Source organism: Nematostella vectensis, chromosome 12, assembly GCF_932526225.1.
Source record: "Nematostella vectensis chromosome 12, jaNemVect1.1, whole genome shotgun sequence".
NCBI classification, from domain to species: Eukaryota; Metazoa; Cnidaria; class Anthozoa; order Actiniaria; family Edwardsiidae; genus Nematostella; species Nematostella vectensis.
This window is the reverse complement of record NC_064045.1, coordinates 9042472-9061526: the sequence shown is the minus strand read 5'-3', so window position 1 is coordinate 9061526 and position 19055 is coordinate 9042472. Positions and strand designations below refer to the sequence as shown.

Here is a 19055-nt window from a genome sequence, read left to right as displayed (position 1 = left end):
TAAAAGAGATTAAGAGAGTTTTCGCGTAAACAACGCAGCGTATGCTATAAACTACACTTTTTAGTATTTCATGTACTTTGTGTACAAACGGTGTTTACCGAAAGACTTCAAAAACTTTTGATTATGGAAGTATCTTCATAGAAAGGTTGAGGGACCACGCTTTTCTCTGTTCTTTTTATGGCCTTAAATGTAATTAATAAATGTTCTGGCGATATAAAACAAATTAAGACCAATTAAATATCCTTTGTCTTCTTGTAATTTAATAGAAGAGTTAAAAGAGATAGAACGATACATTCCATTACACCCTGTACAATTAAGCTAGGATCATTACTTGTTTTTGTACATTTACGTTAAAAGGGCTAACAAAGGAGGTTAACTTTTTTTTTCTTGGGTAGGAGCGTGAATGGCCGAGAGGTGAAATTTGCTAAATTGGTTGCCAAAATACACAACAAACACTTCAACACACACGCAAGGAACAACCAAAAGGGAAATACAGTTCTTATGGCTAAGGAATATAAAAGCATTGAAAATCGTCCCATTATTTACTTTACATTAGGTTTACAACTTCAAAGTTTTCGCGGGCGCTATTCTGATGTCGTCATAATAATGATTGCTCATTGGCCAAACGACCACCCTATGCAGAGCACCACAAATGAAACTAAAAGTACGTGGTGTTATAAGGCGGGAAGACCCTGGGGCAGACGGTTATTTGAAATGAGCGATGTTTTAATCTGTAATGTCAGGTGAGGACTGAAAAAAGTAAGTTGGCAATGTTCCTAATCATTGTACAAAATTAATATGAAATAGTGAGTTAGCTGTCGCGTTGATGTTCGATTCAGAAAAGTGAAACCATGAGAACGGAAACTTTGCGGGAAAGAGAATCCCATACGCCCACCATATCAATATTTGGGTGACCTTCATACCCAATCGGCCGACCTCTTGGAGGCCTGGGTCTAAGGGCTTTTCAAGATCAGTGAGAAAAAGATTTGACCAAGCGATCAAGTTTTTCTAACAAATTTTGGCCGCAAGTCTCAAATTGACAGGAATCAGCATTTTTTTACCATGTTTTCTGGAGATCCGGGAGCGGGAAAACTTTAGCTCTTCTAAATATGGGCATCAATGCCCATATAAGGCAATACATACGAAGGACACTATATGTGGGGAATATGTGTGATATGCAAACACTTATTACATACCCACGGGTATGAACTGAATAATGGTCAAAATGACAAACTTAGCATTGAAATATGTGTACGCATGCGCTGAGATGCGGTTTCTGTCACTGGGGAGTCAGAGTTCGGAGCGGAGGAACGTGGGGCCATATTTGGGGGTCTGGTACCGAGGAATCTTAGTTTGTTTTTAGATACTTTCTCTATAGAGTAAAGATGGTCACAGTCACTGTTTTTCTCTTCTGGTTACAAGTCATAATGTTTACGAAACCCGACAAGATCGACAACCTAAAAAACGACAAGAATCATGCAGCTTTTCCAAATAAGAAATATATTTTATATAATAGTTTCCTTACATGGAAATGACCGCGTTTGGCAAAAACGACAATTTTTTGCTGAATTTTGGAAAGCTATGGATAAACTAGGTGGTCTACGTCAGGCGTGGTGGAATCAGGAAATAGACCAACAGTGGTTTGAAGTGGTCATATGCGCCTCTTATTTCCACAGTGTTGATATATTTTCCCCTTTAAAAGACTTTTTTATATTTCCCCCTTATAAAAAAAAAACAGACAGTATCTGATACATCCCATCCAATTACATCCAACACTGGTGTGAATCGTCTTTCCATATAATTATATCACCCCGGAATGCGTGAATTTCTCGAGAAGACGATTTACACACTTTAACTACTTTATTGATAGTCATTCTATTTGTATCCACTCCGTTGGTTTCCCGGGGGTCTGAGGTTTGTCAGAGTCGGACAAAAAATAAACAAACATACAGCACTGAAATAACATTGAGGTGAATTACTATTACTAGGTACGCAACTTCAACGAAAGGCGCGAAAAGATTATTAGGAGAATCTATTTTACACAAAAAATAAAAGAAATATTTTCCTCTTTTATTTCGCCCCGTGTCATGACTGTGTTGAAATGTTGAAATAATCAATAACCAGAAACGGGTACCCTGTGTTCTAGTCGCACCTTCTGGACCGAGAGGTGCAAGGCTTCCCTTCGGCATTCGTTCGCCCTCTCCTCGGTATTTGTTTGTCGTTGCTTTGGGGTTTTCGGTAGTTCGAGTTAGCCTCAAGGCAAGTAAATGATTACGAACAGAGGAAAGGCCGAGAATTGCTAGCTTTCCCTTCGGCATTCGTTCGCCCTCTCCTCTGTATTTGTTTGTCGTGCTTTCGGGTTTTCGGCAGTTCGAATCGTCCTCAAGGCAAGTAAATGATTTGTTATGGACCATAAGGGTATGTTTAGATGAAACATCCTCAAAAACGCAAAATTTGTTATCGGTCATTCCAACCAAAACAAAATTAGTATCCATTCCAACACAATCCCAAACAATGCTTGCAACAAAAACAAAATGATAAAAACATCCTCCTAAAATTAGATTACACCCATCGGCAGGACAATCCTTAAGTTCAAAAATTTCCTTCTTTCCACTACAAAACATGATATGGGACGGATGAGAAAGCTGGAGAATGAAATTGAGAAATGAGATTGCACCGGACGAGGATGGATGGATGGAGTTATGTTTAGACCATCTTTTAGATGTATTATTTGTTACTTGGCCTAACACTGCACATTAATTATTCCGGAGTGCAAGAATGTAAGTGAACATCCCATTTCTTAAAGAAAGCCAATCACGCTGCCATTTTATGCTCACCCTCAATGGCGGGTCACTTTTTAATCAAATATCGTCGATATAAAGTATCAGACTTCATTGTTGTTTTGAAGTTTTCTTTCAAATAAACCGTTGTATCTTCAATGATAAACAATAACAAAGGAGTGCGTGGTTGATCGACATTCTTTAACACACTTATTAAACATTGGATGAGGAGGACTAGTACGAGGGTATATGTACATCTACCTTTAGTATTTTTTATTGAGCTGACTGACTAAAAGATAGCAGGGCATCAGAAACACACAGTAACTGACAGTTACTAGGTGTAGAAAATAAAACATAGAAGCTCTATTCTTACCTAGTACATTATCAGGTGACGGATTGCTTGCTTTCTAACTCCACTTCAAAGAGTAGCTTCCCGCCACTAACACTTCTCTTTCCGCTACATTAAGGCGAACTCTGGCTTGCCAGATTTCTCCTTGCCTATGTACGTGACAGCTAGAGACGCTGGTTCTGTATAGCTGGACAAGAGTCCGAGTGGTACCGAGATATCCTGGACTGGCTTTTGACGGATCTGTTTATATTGTCACGGAAGCACTATCAGGTAACAATAAACGGTATAATGGGGTCCTCGTGTCACGAAAACATTATTTATCTCTAGGTTGCTCCTTCTAATAATAAGCTGAGCGATAAATCGCGCACGCCGTACGTCACCCACCCTCTCCTCGACATTCGCTCGTCACGCTTTCGAGATCCCTTCGGCAGTCGTTCGTCAAACACTTTCGGAGTATGACCCAATGTCGCGTATGCAAAGTACTTAAACCCGCGTTTAAGAACCTTGATTTTTTCGAGTCTGGTTAAACAGGTTCTTATATTTTGGGGCACTTACTAACAATTAACGCAAAATAGTTTCTTAGATTAGGTTCTTAATTTTTTTTCCAAGTTGCTTAAAACAATTTATCATAAGCGCTTATACAAACCATGTTCTAAGCGCTTCACATTTAAAATCCTGGAGAATTGAGGAACACAAGCTTCTAGTAAGCTCACATACGTTCAACAAGTCCAATTCAGGGCCGAGAAACAGAAAGATACTATCCATGTCTCGACCGGGAATCGAACCCGTTTCAGCAGAGGTGAGAGGCCCCATACGCTGCCGCGCTAACACTCCGGGCCACCCGTGATTTCAAATAATAAAAATAAAATAGTAGGATTCATGATTACAGAAGTATGACTGACATTGGGCTGAATATATAGCAACTTTGCTATGGAGATATCCTATTGTATAAATGTTATATCTGTAAATCTTATCTTTATGGAAGGGCAAAATGTTTAGCAAATTTATATTTTAAAGCCCCATGATTTTTTTTTCATGAAGCAATCCATCATATAAGAACCTTTCGATTTTTTTGGCTTAGTAGGTTCCTCATATATTGGGGTATTGAAATTCAAAATTTCTGCCTATAGGTTCAAAATAAAATAACTAGTTTCTTACACGCGGGTTCTTACTGTATTTAGTATGGTTCCAAAGCTTATGAAGTACTTCGTGTTTTTAGTTTGATAATCGGTCACACCAAGGTTAGATGATGATGTAGATATTTTATTATCGGTACCATATAACTTTTGTTACATAGATTGTTTCAACCAATACATTTCTATATTACGTATTTCCTTTCCTTATACACATACACAGAAAAATGTGCTTTGCAACAGCCTTTTGTACCTTTTTCGCGGGTTTATAAGTAAATGAAATAGATGTTCCTTGTTGTGGAATCTTATGTTGTCTATTATTGCCTTTGGTTAGCTAACTATTTTTGGAGGGGGGGGAGGTGCTATTTTTGGAGTGAGAAGGGGAGGGTGGAATTGTGGGAATGCAAAATTTGATACCACCAAAATTACCCAGGATAAAAAATCCCAACCCAACAATTTTTGTTTTTTTCCACAAAGAACCAGCAAGTGACTACAAAACTTTGCAAATTACACCTTAATTTTATTGACATAATTCTATATTTTTCAAATTACACATCGCTTTTGTCTATTTAATACATTTGCTAACATGTCGTTATTTGGTCTGTAAAGATTTGTAAAATCTATCTTGGTCGCTCGTTGAGAAGATAATGGATATGCACTTTCTTTTCCTGGTCAAACCTGCGATAAAGACACAAGACACAAATCACGTGACACAGGCAAGCTTACTTCAAATATAATTTTTAGTCCCAAGCAACAGGTAACGGATAAAATAGGCAACATAACCATTTTCAAAGATAATAGGAAACGAAGAGAAATCATATATAACTTTTCCCTATAATAAACGCCCCTTCAGGAGTCTACTAGCTACCGTCAGCCAATGGGCCATACTATCACTCTCTGACAGACACAAAAGATACTCACGAATCCTCGCGCCTCCTTATCAAGCGAAGAAATATCCATGGCTTAATGAAAAGCTTCTTTCAAGGATGAAAGACCAACCGCATACATCTGATGTGGAACTTGAAAGTTGTACATTTCTTAGGCGAGCTGACGTAATGTAGCCATGGAAACAGGTAACCAGAAGTAGTAGTGGCCTGCATATCAAACTTTTGGTGTTATTCAAACTCGCTCGGCCGCTTTTTTAGAGACTGAGACTAGGAGCTGTGTAACCTGGCAAATTACAAATGGGTTTTCTCTGAGCTATCCAAGATGGCGGACGAAGAGCGATTATTTTTGGAAAACAGGGCTATTTAACCTGAGATTTCTGCTTATAGAAGCGAAAAATACCTATTTTTCTCATCAAATACCCCTGTAGGGGCTAGATCTTTCTTCTGCCAGCCTAACTTGTGGAAAAAAGCCCTCGTAGGTATTTTAATCGACTACGTCCTTGTGTGATCCTGATGCTGAAGAGTACAGAAACACCCGAAGGACGAGAAGCTAAGTATTCCTTTCTAATATTTCCGTTTTTTGTTTGTATAATTTTGGCGCAATTCTTATCTAGATAATCTTCACGGGTTGTTTTTTGGGGATCATCTTGCAGAATCTCGGTAAACTTAGGCGGGAAGAGGTTCAAAAGTTTAGTCGTCTCGTTTGCTTGTGCATAATAGATCTCTACTAAAATGATGGTGCAAGGGTATTTGACTAATTTTACACAAGATCCGCCATTGAAAAAACAAAGATTGGCTTACACACTACCTCAAGTCCGTGAAATCGGGCTGTGTGATTCTCGGGACTCTAGAATCGAAGAGCTCGAGAATCAGCTGTCAGAGCTAAAACATCGACTCGCTGATGTTGTCAAAGAGAGAGATGGCATGAGAAAGGAGCTAGGCAAGGAAAAAAAGCCCTTTCTTCAGCCGAGAAAGCCTTTTTGTGACCTTGAGCCAAAAGCTCAATTTCACAAAAAGTCAGAGATTAAAAAATGGCTTGAGAAGCAATTTGAGAAGCTTCCAACAGATTGGAAAGTTGTTGAGGTTTGTTTAGAATTTTTGTACACATGGAAACAACCTAAATTTACCAATTCTGTTATAATGGCATTTGTTTATCATAAAATGTTTCCTTATCTCTAGGTTCAACTTGAAGTTGGTCAGTTTTGCCCTACATTTCAATGTTTCCTTATCTCTAGGTTCAACTTGAAGTTGGTATGGTCAGTTTTGCCCTACATTTCAATGAGAGGGTTGAGCCTGAGGAGATTGACCATAAAAAGATCCAAAGAGCTCTCAAGGTAGGTATTATAGAAGTACATGTACAGTACTGTAGGTTTCTTATTTTTTCTATATTTAGATTATTTTTATAATCTCAGGCCAAAGATGATGGTGATGTTTCTGACTCAGCATACCATGAGCTAAAGATGGTAGCTGGGTCCAGCTTGCCATCACTGTATGGGATACAGAAAGAGAGAAAAGCTCAAAATGCAATCATTCCTATTACAGAATTTGAAGGGGTTAGTCTGTTGATAGTCTTAATTCTGATTTGCTTTGTGCACAGCACATTTTGCATCCTTTAAAACAAGCAAATACTGTACAAACCCAATAATTCATTAAACAAAGTTTCTCCTTTCAGAATGCAAAAGGATGTTCAAGATCCATCAAGGACATTCTAAGTTATAGTTCAGATGTCATTGGAAATGCAGGGGGCAATGTTATAACCCTTCGGTTTTCTGGTGATGGTAGAAAAACCACCAAAAAACTCGGGAGTGTTATGACAACCTTCTGCTTTCCAGCAGAAAACTCTGTTAAAAGAAGCCCAGAAAGGGAATACTGTATATCTATATATGATGGTGAGTTGGTTGCAGCTAATTTATTGCAGCTGTAAGCGAGAACAAATCTTCCTAATGATATAGTCAACTAAAGCCATATATCTGTGAACACTTTTTATTATAGGCAAGGAGTCATATGACATCCTAAAGGCGACCTTGAGAGGGGTTTTTGATGAGATGAAGGCCCTAGGGAGAACTGGCATTCTTGTTAATGGCCTTGAATACACTATTGATTGGTAGGTTTCATTTTTTTTGCAACCAATAATCTTATGATCTGGCATTAAACAGGACATATGTAACTTTTATCCCTTTTTTAAGGGTGATGTGTGCTGACTGGAAGTTCATGGCGTGTATTCTCGGAATTAATAGTCCCTGTGCCTTGTACTTCTGCATTTGGTGCGAGTGCAGCAAAAGGATGATCAGAGACTTTTCTAGTAAGTTTTTTAATTTTGTTACTTATATAATGAATGTTATGTAATGAATTAAATGATTTTTGTTTTTATGAATTATTCCATTGTCAGCTATATTATAAATAACTAGATAAATTTGATAAAAATTTCAGTCCCACAATGGCCCATAACCAGAACCTTAAACCAGTGCCGTGCACGTGTTGGGTGTCCAAATGCCAAGGGAGTTCAATGTTTACCTCTCGTGGACATTGAATTTACCAAGGTCATACCCGACACCCTGCACCTCAAATTGAGGATCATGGGAAAACTTCTCAACCAGGTAAAATTATGCTTATTTAACAAATTCAAATCTCCATTGAGCCATTTTTTAAAAAAGTTCCTGGTATATATTAAACTTCTAGGTTGCTTGCTGGGCTATAGAGCAGAATGTTAAAAAAGCCATGGAAGAAGCAATAGAAGCTTTGGGTAAATAAAAATTTCATGTATAGGGTAAATGGGTATAGGGGATGTCTTATGGTGATTATCATTTTGTTTTCTTGCCATATTGTATTTGCAGGTGTGAGGTTTTGTTTCTATGATGTCCAGGATGACAGTGGCAAAACCACAACCAAGTGGAGCTCTTTGGATTGTAAGTAAATAACTGACTAATAGAAAAGACTGTTATAATAACTGAAACTAATATGAAATTACTATAAAGTTTCGTTATTTATTTTCTTTGAATCCTCTTTTCCTTATAAAGGTGATGATTTGGAAACTATCATTAGGGGGCTTGATATCCATGCCTTCCTAGGAGACATGGAGAACAAGTCCATCACCAGCCTTGACTGTCTGACCAAAGCCCAGCTAGTGGAGGAATGTAGGAAGTTCCATCTGAGGTCGACAGGCACCAAGGACTTCCTACGTGCCACACTCAAGGATCATCTTGACCGCAACAACATAGTGTTTGAGGTATGATTTTTATTTTCATTATAAAAAAGACCAGCACACCCAGGATACTACTGTGTATAAAGCTAATTTAACAATTGCTTTGTGTTTTGTAGCCATCGTCCACTCCCACTTGTGAGAAAACAGTTCTTAGCATATCAGAGCTGACACAAGTGTGGAAAAGTTTGATGGTCCTCACTGATGCTCTTGGGGCAAATCCTGGAGATGAAGCATATCTTCGAGCAGATGCTTTTCAAGAAAAGGCCCGCCAATGGGGAACCAAATTTAGAAAGGCCACGTTTGATGAGGTAATTCTACATCCCTGTGGTTAGTTGAACTGGCAGGACACAAGCCTCATTTGATCATATGTCACTGAAAAAATAACAAGTAGATATATTATTTTAATTGTGCTTTCTTTTATCTCTCCACAGGATGTAATTCCATATATACATGGTAAGATTAAAATGAGATTCCTTAATTGACTTGGGATCTCCGAGACCAAGTAATTTTATGCATTTTTTTCTCTACAGTTCTTGTTTATCATGTCCCCCAATTTTTGGAGATTCATGGCACGATCCACCAGTTCAATTGCCAGACAGTGGAAAAGAAAAACCACATGCAGAACAAGACATTCCACAGGGGTAGCCAGAAAGGGGGGAAAAATAGCAACTACACTGTACAGGTAATTCCAAGTGAAAAAAACGTCATGTTATCTAGACTAATCGCTTGCTACAACTGTGTATTTTTATCTCTATAGATCATGGAGAGGGAAAACAGAAAACTGTTCAGTAGGGAAAATAATTTGGAAAGGGTCAAGAGAAAATATCAAAAGCAGTGAAGACAAAGAAAAAATGTATTTATTTATTTATTATATTTTTGGTGCTATTTATTACTGTTGTAAATATCACTATTTATAACTTGTATAACTATTTGTACCCACATTATTATATAAAGGCATTAAAACCATCAAAACAATCTGTATCATTCCCTGGATCTAAATTCCCCCTCTTTATTTTCGACTGGAAATACAGTGAAATCGGTTGAAACAGATGTCAACAATTAGTTTATATAGAGAGATTTTAACTTACCGAGCCATAGTTGTGAAGCATATTCCGTCTACGCCGTACGAAGCTGATCTCCAAAAAGCTCAGCGGGGGATACTTGCGCTCTAGCGGTCGACACATACTAGGCCTTTCTTCCTCTGACCCATATTCAGAGATGTAAGTACAACGGGGGCACGAACTATGATCATAATTAATCCTTAGCTCGTATCCTCATGATATCCACATCTTCGAAGATGAGTCAACTTCACATATGGTACTCGAATCTGGCAGTTGCCGAGCCATAAACTCCGTACCAATAACGGTGCCAAACTTGACAGCAGTGCACGGGAACCGAATATTACGGGTCCCTGAAAAATCCAGCTTTCGTAAGGTAGCAAAAGAAAATGTCCCTTTACCAAACAAAGCGGAAAAACCCCCCTTTGAAAGTGGGACTTTCACTTGTACTCTCCGAATGAGTCCCGTGTCATTCTCGGGTGTACGAAATTGGAGCTCATCGAACAGTGCATGTCGAATCAGCCACAATTCCTTATCCTCGGAGCAAAGAATGGGAAGCTTTTCTCTTGCTACCTCACTACTGTCGGGGTTCCCAGCATTCACGGCTAAATAGCATGACAACTGCGGATTCAATGAAAGAGAAACCGTAGAATTATATCTATCGCTGTAGCCTTTCCATTTCACAAAGGCATAGTCTCCCTCAACGTTTAAAACTCTCTCTATCTCCCAGACTTTTTCTTCTTCCTCTTTCTCTTCTTTCACGTACGTATCAACTGAGGAATGGTCTAAATATTTGACCAAGCGATCCGGTTTCTTTATAATTCTTCCACTACGAGTCTTTAGGGAATCAGTGTTTGCCGCCATGTTTGTTGGAGAAGCGCGAAAGGGGAAACTCCAGTACTTCTAAATATGGGCATATATGACCATATAAGGCACAGCGAACGAAGGACACTATCCGTGGGGAATATGTTTGATATGTTGCCAGTCGGCGTTCGTAGCGCCTTCGGTAGTTCGGCCGTTCGTAGCGCCCTCGGGTGTTCGTTAGTTCGTAGCGCCTTCGGGTGTTCGTTAGTTCGTAGCGCCTTCGGTAGTTCGGCCGTTCGTAGCGCCTTCGAGTGTTCGGTCGTTCGTATCCCCTTCGGTAGTTCGGCCGTTCGTAGCGCCTTCGGGTGTTCGGTCGTTCTTATCCCCTTCGGTAGTTCGGCAGCTCGTAGCCCCTCCGGGTGTTCGGCCGTCCGTAGCCCTTACGGTTATGTTCGGCGATTTGAGAAACCTCTGGAATCCATAATTGCAGAATTGCATAACAGCATCACACTAATCTGATGACAGAAGAAGGCCTATGTGATCCCAGAATGCATCTGTGATGTATACCACGTGATCTGCTAAATTCATGACGTCAGTCTGCTGGCCCGAAAAGTACAAGGCAGAAAGACAGCTTACCCATTCCCGACGCATATTTTAGATATCCAACTTGACATTAAGATTGACTTACCTTTATTTTGATACGATACCATGCTGCTGACGGAGGAGAAGACACAACGCCGGTGCCACCCATACGTAGCGCAAGTTTTAGACTCCAAGCATACAATGAATCAAAGTTTTGCATGTTTTCTGAACTTTCAAATAAGCAATATTTTCACGATTCCTCCTCACTCCCAAAAATCTTGGTTACAGATAAACCCTCTCCCACCCCTAACCCTGGACTTTGAATTTTGTCTCGAGACCCCACCCAGTTTTATGTCCTTCGCCCCTGTCGATACACAAACACAACACTTTACTCACGCATCTATAGACCACCTTTATCTTGTGAAGCAATATGAGGGCGGCAGGTAAGAAAATGGAACTCTAGGAAAGACGGGCCACTCGTAGATCTGCGGAGGAATTTGCACTCAAATGTGCACTCAAATGTGCCGAAGTGACGCTGTCTGGAAATGAACGGAGCTTCGAAACCTTTCTTGGGCGAGCTGCCATGATGTCGCTGCTACGCAGACGATCTTCAGGCATGGCATCTTGCGGGGAATCCGCTGGCAACAGCTTGCGGGCGAGGGTTTGTATGTAGGCGAGCATAGCAGTGCGTTGTCCAGCGTCGACGAGTTTTCTCTTCATGGCTGTGCGTTTGTTGTGTAACCAGCTCTTGATTTGCTCCTCTGTCATGTTGATTTCCTTGGCGAGTTCGTACCGCTGCTCTGCATTGATGTATCGTCGTTTTGCGAAGAACTGCTCAAGCCGAGCGACCACGTCTGGATGGAATACCGGGCGCTTTCTTGGTTGGGAGTTCCGGATTTTAGCGTATGGGATACCTGTGGAACCTGTCAAATACTCACCTTTTTCTTCGTCGTTTTGTGTTGATTCCTGTACACTGCTTGATGACTCCTCTGCGTGTTGGAAAATTCGAAGACCTCTCTGACCGTATGGTAACGCGCTCTAATATATCGTCTCGGCGAATGTCTTTGGCTGGGAGTCCCGGGTCTTAGCGTATGGGATACCTGTGGAACATGTCAAATACTCACCTATCGCCTCGTCGTTTTATGGTGATTCCTGCGCACTGCTTCATGCCTCTACTGCGCATGTATTAATGGATGAGTTCGCTTCTTGAAGGTTGAGAATATCGGCAATCATGAAAGAGGTCGGTTTTCTGGTTGCCATTGTGTCTGACGATTCTAATATGTTCTGCCACGTCGAGTATCTAAACTGATTCAAGTGAAGTCACCTTTGGGTCTGGAGAGACTTGACTGATCTATCAAGGCTAAGGTCTTTTTATACCTGATGCGCAGGCTCAAACAGAGGGCCGACACTTGCGCAAGGTTCCACAAAGGCTAAGCGACATAAAAGCACAAGCGAGCTGATTGCGGCGATTTTGTTGCGCGCAACAATGTGCGGTGCTTGATTGAAGTGAGGCGGTTACAGTTATTGTTTACTCTCTATGTGAATCATAAGCGATTTGAACAATTTACTCTTAAGTTTTCGTTTTTGTCGTTAAAAGAATAAAACGACTCAGGCCGGTGCCAGCCATACATAATGCAAGTTTTTGAATGTATCCATTCAATGACTAAAAGTTATATATATTTTCTGATCTTTCAAATAAGCAATATTTTTTTTTCACGATTCGTCCTCACTCGGAAAAAACTCGGTTACAGATAAACCCTCTCTCCACCCCTAACCCTGGACTCTGAATTTTGTCTCGAGACCCCACCAAGTTTTAAGTCAGCTCCTTCGCCCCTGTCAATACACAACACAACACTTTACTTACGCATCCTTAGACCACCTTTATCTTGTGAAGCAATATGAGGGCGGCAGGTAAGAACATGGAACTCTAGAAAGGACGGGCCTTTCGTAGATCTGCGTAGGAATTTGCACGTAGTTGCCATAGGTACGATGAGACTGGGATGCTTTTCTCAAATGTGCCGAAGTGACGCTGTCTGGAAATGAACGGAGCTTTGAAACCTTTCTTGGGCGAGCTGCCGTGATGTCGTTGCTACGGAGACGATCTTTAGGCATGGCATCTTGCGGGGAATTCGCTGGTAACAGCTTGCGGGCGAGGGTTTGTAGGTAGGCGAGCTTAGCAGTGCGTCGTCCAGCGTCGACGAGTTTTCTCTTCATGGCTGTACGTTTGTTGTGGAACCAGCTCTTGATTTGCTCCTCTGTCATGTTGATTTCCTTGGCGAGTGCGTACCGCTGCTCTGCATTGATGTATCGTCGTTTTGCGAAGAACTGCTCAAGCCGAGCGACCACGTCTGGATGGAATACCGGGCGCTTTCTTGGTTGGGAGTTCCGGGTCTTAGCATATGGGATACCTGTGGAACCTGTCAAATACTCACCTTTTTCTTCGTCGTTTTGTGTTGATTCCTGTACAATACTTGATGACTCCTCTACGCATGTGCGTGTTGGAAAATCCGAAGACCTCTCTGACCGTATGGTAACGTCGCTCTGATAAATCGTCTCTAAGCATGTCTTTGGCTGGGAGTCCCGGGTCTTAGCGTATGGTATACCTGTGGAACATTTCAAATACTCACCTATCGCCTTGTCGTTTTGTGTTGATTCCTGTACACTGTTTGATGCCTCCTCTGCGCATGTTTTAATGGATGAGTTCGCTTCTTGAAGGTTGAGAATATCGGCAATCATGAAAGAGGTCGGTTTTATGGTTGCCATTGTGTCTGACGATTCTAATATGTTCTGCCACATCAAGTATCTAAGCTGATTCAAGTGAAGTCACCTTGGGGTCTGGAGAGACTGACTGATCTATCAAGGCTAAGGTCTTTTTATACCTGATGCGCAGGATCAAACAGAGGGCCGACACTTGCGCAAGGTTCCACAAGGGTTAAGCGACAAAAGCACAAGCGAGCTGATTGCGGCGATTTTGTTGCGCGCAACAATGGTGCGGTGCTTGATTGAAGTGAGGCGGTTGAAAGTATTGTTTGCCTTCTATGTGCAACGTGTTTTGAATCATGACCGATGTCAATAATTGACTCGGAAGTTGCCGTTTTTATCGGCAAGTAACCTAAAAAATGCAAAGCGCCAAGTTGACTTTTCGTCACGACATCCATTGTTAAAGTAAAAATAATTCTGTTTAATCTCGCAAATGTAGTTAATGGTTAAGAAAAGTATATCATATATTAAAAAGGGTTTTTTTTACGATTGTGATGAAACACAATCTAATTTCCACCAAATTAGTCAGATGCCATTATCTATCAAAAGTGCGCTGAGTTCACCGTGTAAAACAGCTAAAAGCAGAAAAACTCAGATGCTGCGATCTGAGAGCGCAAAAAATGGTGTTATTTTAATATTCGCCTCACGAGGATCAAAGGTTTTTTGTGTTAAAACGATACGGAAAGCTATACGCAAGAGCAAAGGGTGTCTACATCTTGGTTTTGTGCAAACTTAGCAGCCTGCAAAGCAGGCGTTTCTGTGTTTCAGCAAAGAAAGGCCGAAAATCGAGATTTTTTTATGTTTTTGCCGCGCGGAAAATGGAGCTCAGTGTTTCTCTGCTGAAACTCCACAGAAATGCTTACTTTGCAGGCTAGTGAACTCGCAAAACTCTCGTGTGAGTCTTGTTATATCGAGTTATACCGTAATGAAAATAACGATAACAACTCCAAGCTTAATTATTCCAAACTTTTGTTTGGTTCCTGAGGCGCTAATTCAATAATGTGCACACATCCGAAACTAGGCGCTTATTTGAAACTTTTATTTCTATTTCACACGCTCGTCTAGGCCTACAAGATCCTCTGCCAGCACAGTCCCCAAGTTAAATGTTCCTAAATGTAAGCCTCCGTGTTCCAGAAATCTTTTGTTTCCAACATTTAGTTTAGAGGCGATTATTTCCTTTTCTACACCTTTGAAGTGACGCAAGTTAAAGAGGAGACGCTTGTTTGAGCTAGGTGCTGAAATGAGCGTTGACTTGGAAAACTCTCTCGGCGCCCTCCTCGCTATTCTCCGCCGACGTCGGGCGCTTCATCAGGTTTCCTCCGACCCACTAACGGGGGCATGTCTTTCAGGGTCACCAAAACCGCATACTCCTTTTTGTGGCGCTTTTTTAAATCTACATCAGAGAATATACCCGGGCAATAAGTAAGGGTATGAAATACCGGCAAAAGACACCGGTAAATTAGACAAAGAAGAACTCGCCGGTTGCGCAGCGCTTTTTCGGTAGTATGCCCCGGTCTTTACGGCCGAGAAAAGAAAGCGCTGAATCCTCTAGCATTCTTCGGAAGCGGCGCTTTACTGCATTTATATTATTGCCCCGATTGCGGCGTTTACACTTTTTTTAATAAGATCGCCTGATTTCAATTGAGGCTAGGCAGGCCGTTCTTATTTTAATAGTATTTTGAGGCTGAAAATGTCCCAAAGGACGTTCATAAATTTCAGTGTATAAAAACATGGTACAATATGGTGTATTAGAAATAGAATTACACGCATAAACGTATAATATAAGAACGGATATTTTTTTAGTTGTGGCTAGGCCGTTGTTTCTTTTGGAGCTTTGGAGATCTTGAGGCTGAACATGTTCTTAAAGATGTTCTTAAATTTAAGTGCAAAAATATTTGTTAGGATATGAAGTATTAGAAGAGAATTACACACATGATCAGTAACAATTATATTAATGGTTGTTATTAAGAACACAACATGTTTCTGCATTTCAGAAGGCATCAAGCTAACAATATTTTGCTGCAATCTGAGCCTCGACATGTTCTTAGAATTTTATGCAACCTCAGGGTGGACGTTCTAAGTGCATTGGAGTGTATTGGATACGGTAGTATTACAGATCAAAAACGTTATTCACATTTTATTTACAGCTTGCTGTCTTTACAGGCGGTGGATTAATTTCGTATTCGGATTAAAAACGTATTTTAGAATCTCGCGCAATTTGTCACAGAAAATAGAGTTCTATAATGGCTTTCCAAGCGATAAAAACCCACCCCTTCCCCCTTACTTTTTTAATAAACCGGTCCTCGCCCGCGGAAACGAGGCGTAACCTCAAATCCAAGATGGCAGCTGTTAAAGCCTATAGATTGAGCATTTCGCGATAAAATTTGATATACTGCCTGCAAAAAGGCTTTACCTACAGCACTAAGCTTTAAATAAAAAAGTAACGAAATTACTATTTTCCCAAGTATAAAAACTCGAGGGTTTCTTTTCAAAGAAATTTCTTGATAAACTTCGTGACGACATACACCCATACTGGCACCCTTCGTTCAGCATGTTCAAACGTCCTATACGTCACCCTACAACCACGTGCGTAAAAACACTTCTGCTCCTCGTGCAGCCTTGCTTGCAAGTCCTTATCCTCAGTTACTATGGCAACCTGAGCTTCTAAATCCCTGTAGACCGATCTATACCCAAAGTTGGGTGACCCTATGAGTGTAAGACAAGGCAGGGCGTGGTTAGGGGGGTAGTACCACAAGCCCTTGACGTGAAACGTCCAGTGCTGTCTGGCATACTCCCATATGGTGATGCGGTGGTGGTGTGTGAGGGTCCGACGGAAAAACTCTCTGGCAATCTGTGTGTATGCATCAGGTATCCCACCTGGAGAATATTGAGTAAAACTGTTATATCAGCTAAAATATTAACACCATTATATCATCTATATTACCAGTACTTGGGGTAACTGGAGAGAACTGATGATAGGTGATATCAGACAAATCGGGTAGACATGGTTCTAAAGGTATTAGCATAACAGTTATCAATCTTTTTGAAAGGATGGAAATGTTACCATCAAAAGAGGTTGACAACATCTAGTAAGTCAAACTTGAAAAATTTTTTGCAAACTTGGTTGAGGTTTTTATGTCTTTTTGCTTTGAGTAATCTTGCGAGGATTGTGAGAATTAAAAAAAGCTGTTTTGGTACTGTATTCTATGACTTAACATAACTAACAACCAATCGGAAAGCAAGATTGCACACATTATTGTAGAGTAATCACTACAGCATACCTGCGATTCCCTTTGCCATATAGAAACCATTAGCAGTCGGATGTGCTGTCAGAATATGGCAGCTTGCCGCAGAATGAAGAAGTAGATCAATGTACTTCTTTGTCAGGTTAAAATAACCTGAAGCAAGCAGTAGTTTGCTATCCTCTGGGAGACTTCCAAGTAATTCTGAAGTTACATATTCATCCTGTCTAATTGAGTAAGGGTACATCTGTAGCAACGGCACAACCCAAGTCCCAGGTTTATCCCCTAAGAACCTTATTGCTTTCTTCCCAGAGCAGCTATGTACCAAAGTTTTAAGCCTCTCTGTAGCTTTAGTGATAAACTCTGTCTTGTTACTTTCAGAAGGATGAAAAGCAAAGTCCTTTAGCATATGTGTCGTATCGTCTTTGTGTAATTGTAGTGATATGTCGCTCACTGAGGACACAAGCTCATGGAAGAAGTCTGCAACTTCTGGCGAATTCTTGATTTCTATGTAGCGATCCTGACGGTTAGTGAAGTAGTCATTACTCAGGTTGGCCCTAAAAAGGAAAACAAAATTTAAAGACATCTTGAGAAAGGAAATGCAAAGTGCTTTGGGGTGCCAGAGGAGTACTTAATATTCACCATATGGGGATATTCAATAGGAAAGGATTTTTGAACCTCTCATCTAGACAGGGTATATTTAAATCTATTCAACTTAAACTGGGTAATTAGTTCAAGCCTTATGTCCTGTACAAGGTCACAATTTTATTAATTTGATTTTACATGAATTGACAAGTAGAATGTTTTTAAGTCTGTTTATCACGAGATTTGCAGGATTTTCACAATAAAATTCTTTGTTTTTTTCATTCTAGACATGATATATAAGAATATTTCAACAATATAACCTATACAAACTTCAGACAAGCTGTAGAGTAACTAGGTGATCTGCGTATGCTACAGTGAATCAGAGAAATAAATCAACAGCAAACAATTGAAACATCAGCAAAACAACTCAGTTTTCAGAGGCATATAGTAAAACAAATCTCAACATCTTGTTGAATTATTTCTGTTATTTCAGATCTTTTGTCCTAAGCAGGATTTGGTGACTCCCCAAACATATACTGTTTTATATTCAAACAGGGGCTGTGGTCTCCACCAATGGATCGATGTGCCACAAGAAAAATGGAGGTCGGGAATCAGCTGATCTTACCCACTCATAATAACTGTATCATCTGTCAAGTAGACTTTGAGATGTGTCAGGGCCACTGTCTCATTGAATCTCTCGGGCAATAGTCTCTTTATTAATCCTCTCAGCTCTGGCGAATGGTAGAGAGACACACGCACACTGTCACTAAACTCCTGTAAGAGAGGCAGCAGCATGGTGCGAGAATTCACCTTCCCGCGTGATCCCCGAGTGTACTCAAGTAGAATTTCTACTTGCAGTCCACTCGGTTCATTGGCTTTTTTGGATGCTTGGATTGAGTTGTAGATTAATTCCACCTTGAAGGAGAAGATCATTTTACTGACTTTCAAATTGTTGGGAAGTGTTACATGGTTACAAAAATTATAGAGGGTCTGATTTGTTTTTCTACTGTTTTGTGACAAAATTGAGGTTATTTCTACCATTCTACTTAGCATAAAGATAAAAGATTACTGTCAATTTTAACCTAGCCCTAAAATGCGAGAGAAATCTGAAGTTTCGTGATAAAACTTTTTATGAGCAAAAGTTCCAAAATAAATTTTTGTTATCTCTGAATTTATCTTATGCTTTGGGTTGATGCATGTTTGGGATTGGGTGTGTGTGGGGGGGGGGGGGGGGGGGGGGAGGGGACGTATATTTCTACATACCAATTCCTTTTCCAATGGACCAGTCCCTAAGTATAATGACGCAAGCACAATTCTGCGATTTGCTGACTTGATATTGTCCTGGAAATACAACAAAGAGAACTTTCTAAGTATTATAATACATGGAAATATTAATTCTAATGTTAATACGAACCTTCAAAGTTTCGAAAAAGTACGCTGGCTCTGTCATGACAGATATTGCGTCATTTGCAACACGGAAAATTGCCGCATGATTGCACATCCAGTTTACAATTTCTTTAGGAGAACTAGAGTTGGTGGCTTTTAAACAGTTTGGATTATCTGCTGAAAAATATCTCAAAGAATTCTGTGAGATCCGAGGCCCAAAAACAGAGAAAAGTATGCTCCTGGCGGCCGCCATTTTGAAGAATTAGGCGGCCGGGCCTGCATGAGTA

The 19055-nt window shown here is 40.4% G+C and overlaps 3 protein-coding genes and 1 long non-coding RNA gene across 9 annotated transcripts; 1 reads left to right on the top strand and 3 right to left on the bottom strand.

Moving 5' to 3' along the window:
* Window positions 1–4761: 4761 nt before the first annotated feature.
* LOC125556741 lies at window positions 4762–5353 on the bottom strand. Its single transcript, XR_007305187.1, has 2 exons — window positions 5184–5353; window positions 4762–4940 (listed from the first exon to the last, which is right to left on the bottom strand). It is a non-coding gene; the product is annotated as an uncharacterized LOC125556741 (long non-coding RNA).
* Window positions 5354–5363: 10 nt separating this feature from the next.
* On the top strand, window positions 5364–10064 carry LOC125557246. Of its 3 annotated transcripts, none has more exons than XM_048719616.1 (13): window positions 5366–6483; window positions 6562–6702; window positions 6822–7038; window positions 7142–7253; window positions 7336–7451; window positions 7580–7746; window positions 7829–7892; window positions 7984–8055; window positions 8167–8375; window positions 8468–8659; window positions 8783–8804; window positions 8882–9033; window positions 9872–10064. In XM_048719616.1, exons 1-13 carry the CDS (start codon window positions 6403–6405, stop codon window positions 10016–10018), a joined length of 1692 nt encoding a protein of 563 aa, XP_048575573.1. In that variant the 5' UTR covers window positions 5366–6402; the 3' UTR covers window positions 10019–10064. The 3 variants fall into 3 exon arrangements, with proteins under 3 accessions (XP_048575575.1, XP_048575573.1, XP_048575574.1); XM_048719617.1 differs by lacking the exon at window positions 9872–10064 and adding an exon at window positions 9109–9326 and having other exon boundaries at window positions 5370–6483; XM_048719618.1 differs by lacking the exon at window positions 6562–6702 and having other exon boundaries at window positions 5364–6483.
* Window positions 10065–10169: 105 nt separating this feature from the next.
* On the bottom strand, window positions 10170–13673 carry LOC116617906 (barH-like 2 homeobox protein). Of its 3 annotated transcripts, none has more exons than XR_007305185.1 (2): window positions 10902–13670; window positions 10170–10728 (listed from the first exon to the last, which is right to left on the bottom strand). XR_007305185.1 is itself a non-coding variant. In XM_032381099.2 (2 exons), exon 1 carries the CDS (start codon window positions 13589–13591, stop codon window positions 12677–12679), a length of 915 nt encoding a protein of 304 aa, XP_032236990.1. In that variant the 5' UTR covers window positions 13592–13673; the 3' UTR covers window positions 10170–11895; window positions 12660–12676. The 3 variants fall into 3 exon arrangements, 1 of the variants encoding a protein (XP_032236990.1); XR_007305186.1 differs by having other exon boundaries at window positions 10170–10684; XM_032381099.2 differs by having other exon boundaries at window positions 10170–11895; window positions 12660–13673.
* Window positions 13674–15677: 2004 nt separating this feature from the next.
* On the bottom strand, window positions 15678–19053 carry LOC5511730 (CDP-diacylglycerol--glycerol-3-phosphate 3-phosphatidyltransferase, mitochondrial). 2 transcript variants are annotated; one of them, XM_001632051.3, is made up of 5 exons: window positions 18797–19053; window positions 18646–18723; window positions 18008–18297; window positions 16837–17354; window positions 15678–16432 (listed from the first exon to the last, which is right to left on the bottom strand). In XM_001632051.3, the coding sequence occupies exons 1-5, from the start codon at window positions 19019–19021 to the stop codon at window positions 16044–16046; spliced, it is 1500 nt and encodes a 499-aa protein (XP_001632101.2). In that variant the 5' UTR covers window positions 19022–19053; the 3' UTR covers window positions 15678–16043. The 2 variants fall into 2 exon arrangements, with proteins under 2 accessions (XP_001632101.2, XP_032236987.1); XM_032381096.2 differs by having other exon boundaries at window positions 18008–18156.
* Window positions 19054–19055: the final 2 nt, after the last annotated feature.

What these genes read in the sequence shown, in the direction of transcription:
- LOC5511730 (XM_001632051.3), bottom strand. Translation starts at nt 19,021, where the DNA reads ATGGCGGCCGCCAGGAGCATACTTTTCTCTGTTTTTGGGCCTCGGATC. An exon ending in ACTTTTTCGAAACTTTGAAG is followed by an intron (nt 18,724 to 18,796) that starts GTTCGTATTAAC and finishes TTGTATTTCCAG; the next exon opens with GACAATATCAAGTCAGCAAA. An exon ending in GTCCATTGGAAAAGGAATTG is followed by an intron (nt 18,298 to 18,645) that starts GTATGTAGAAAT and finishes TTCTCCTTCAAG; the next exon opens with GTGGAATTAATCTACAACTC.
- LOC125557246 (XM_048719616.1), top strand. Translation starts at nt 6,403, where the DNA reads ATGGTCAGTTTTGCCCTACATTTCAATGAGAGGGTTGAGCCTGAGGAG. An exon ending in GAAAGGCCACGTTTGATGAG is followed by an intron (nt 8,660 to 8,782) that starts GTAATTCTACAT and finishes ATCTCTCCACAG; the next exon opens with GATGTAATTCCATATATACA. An exon ending in ATAGCAACTACACTGTACAG is followed by an intron (nt 9,034 to 9,871) that starts GTAATTCCAAGT and finishes TCTCCGAATGAG; the next exon opens with TCCCGTGTCATTCTCGGGTG.
- LOC116617906 (XM_032381099.2), bottom strand. Translation starts at nt 13,591, where the DNA reads ATGTGGCAGAACATATTAGAATCGTCAGACACAATGGCAACCATAAAA.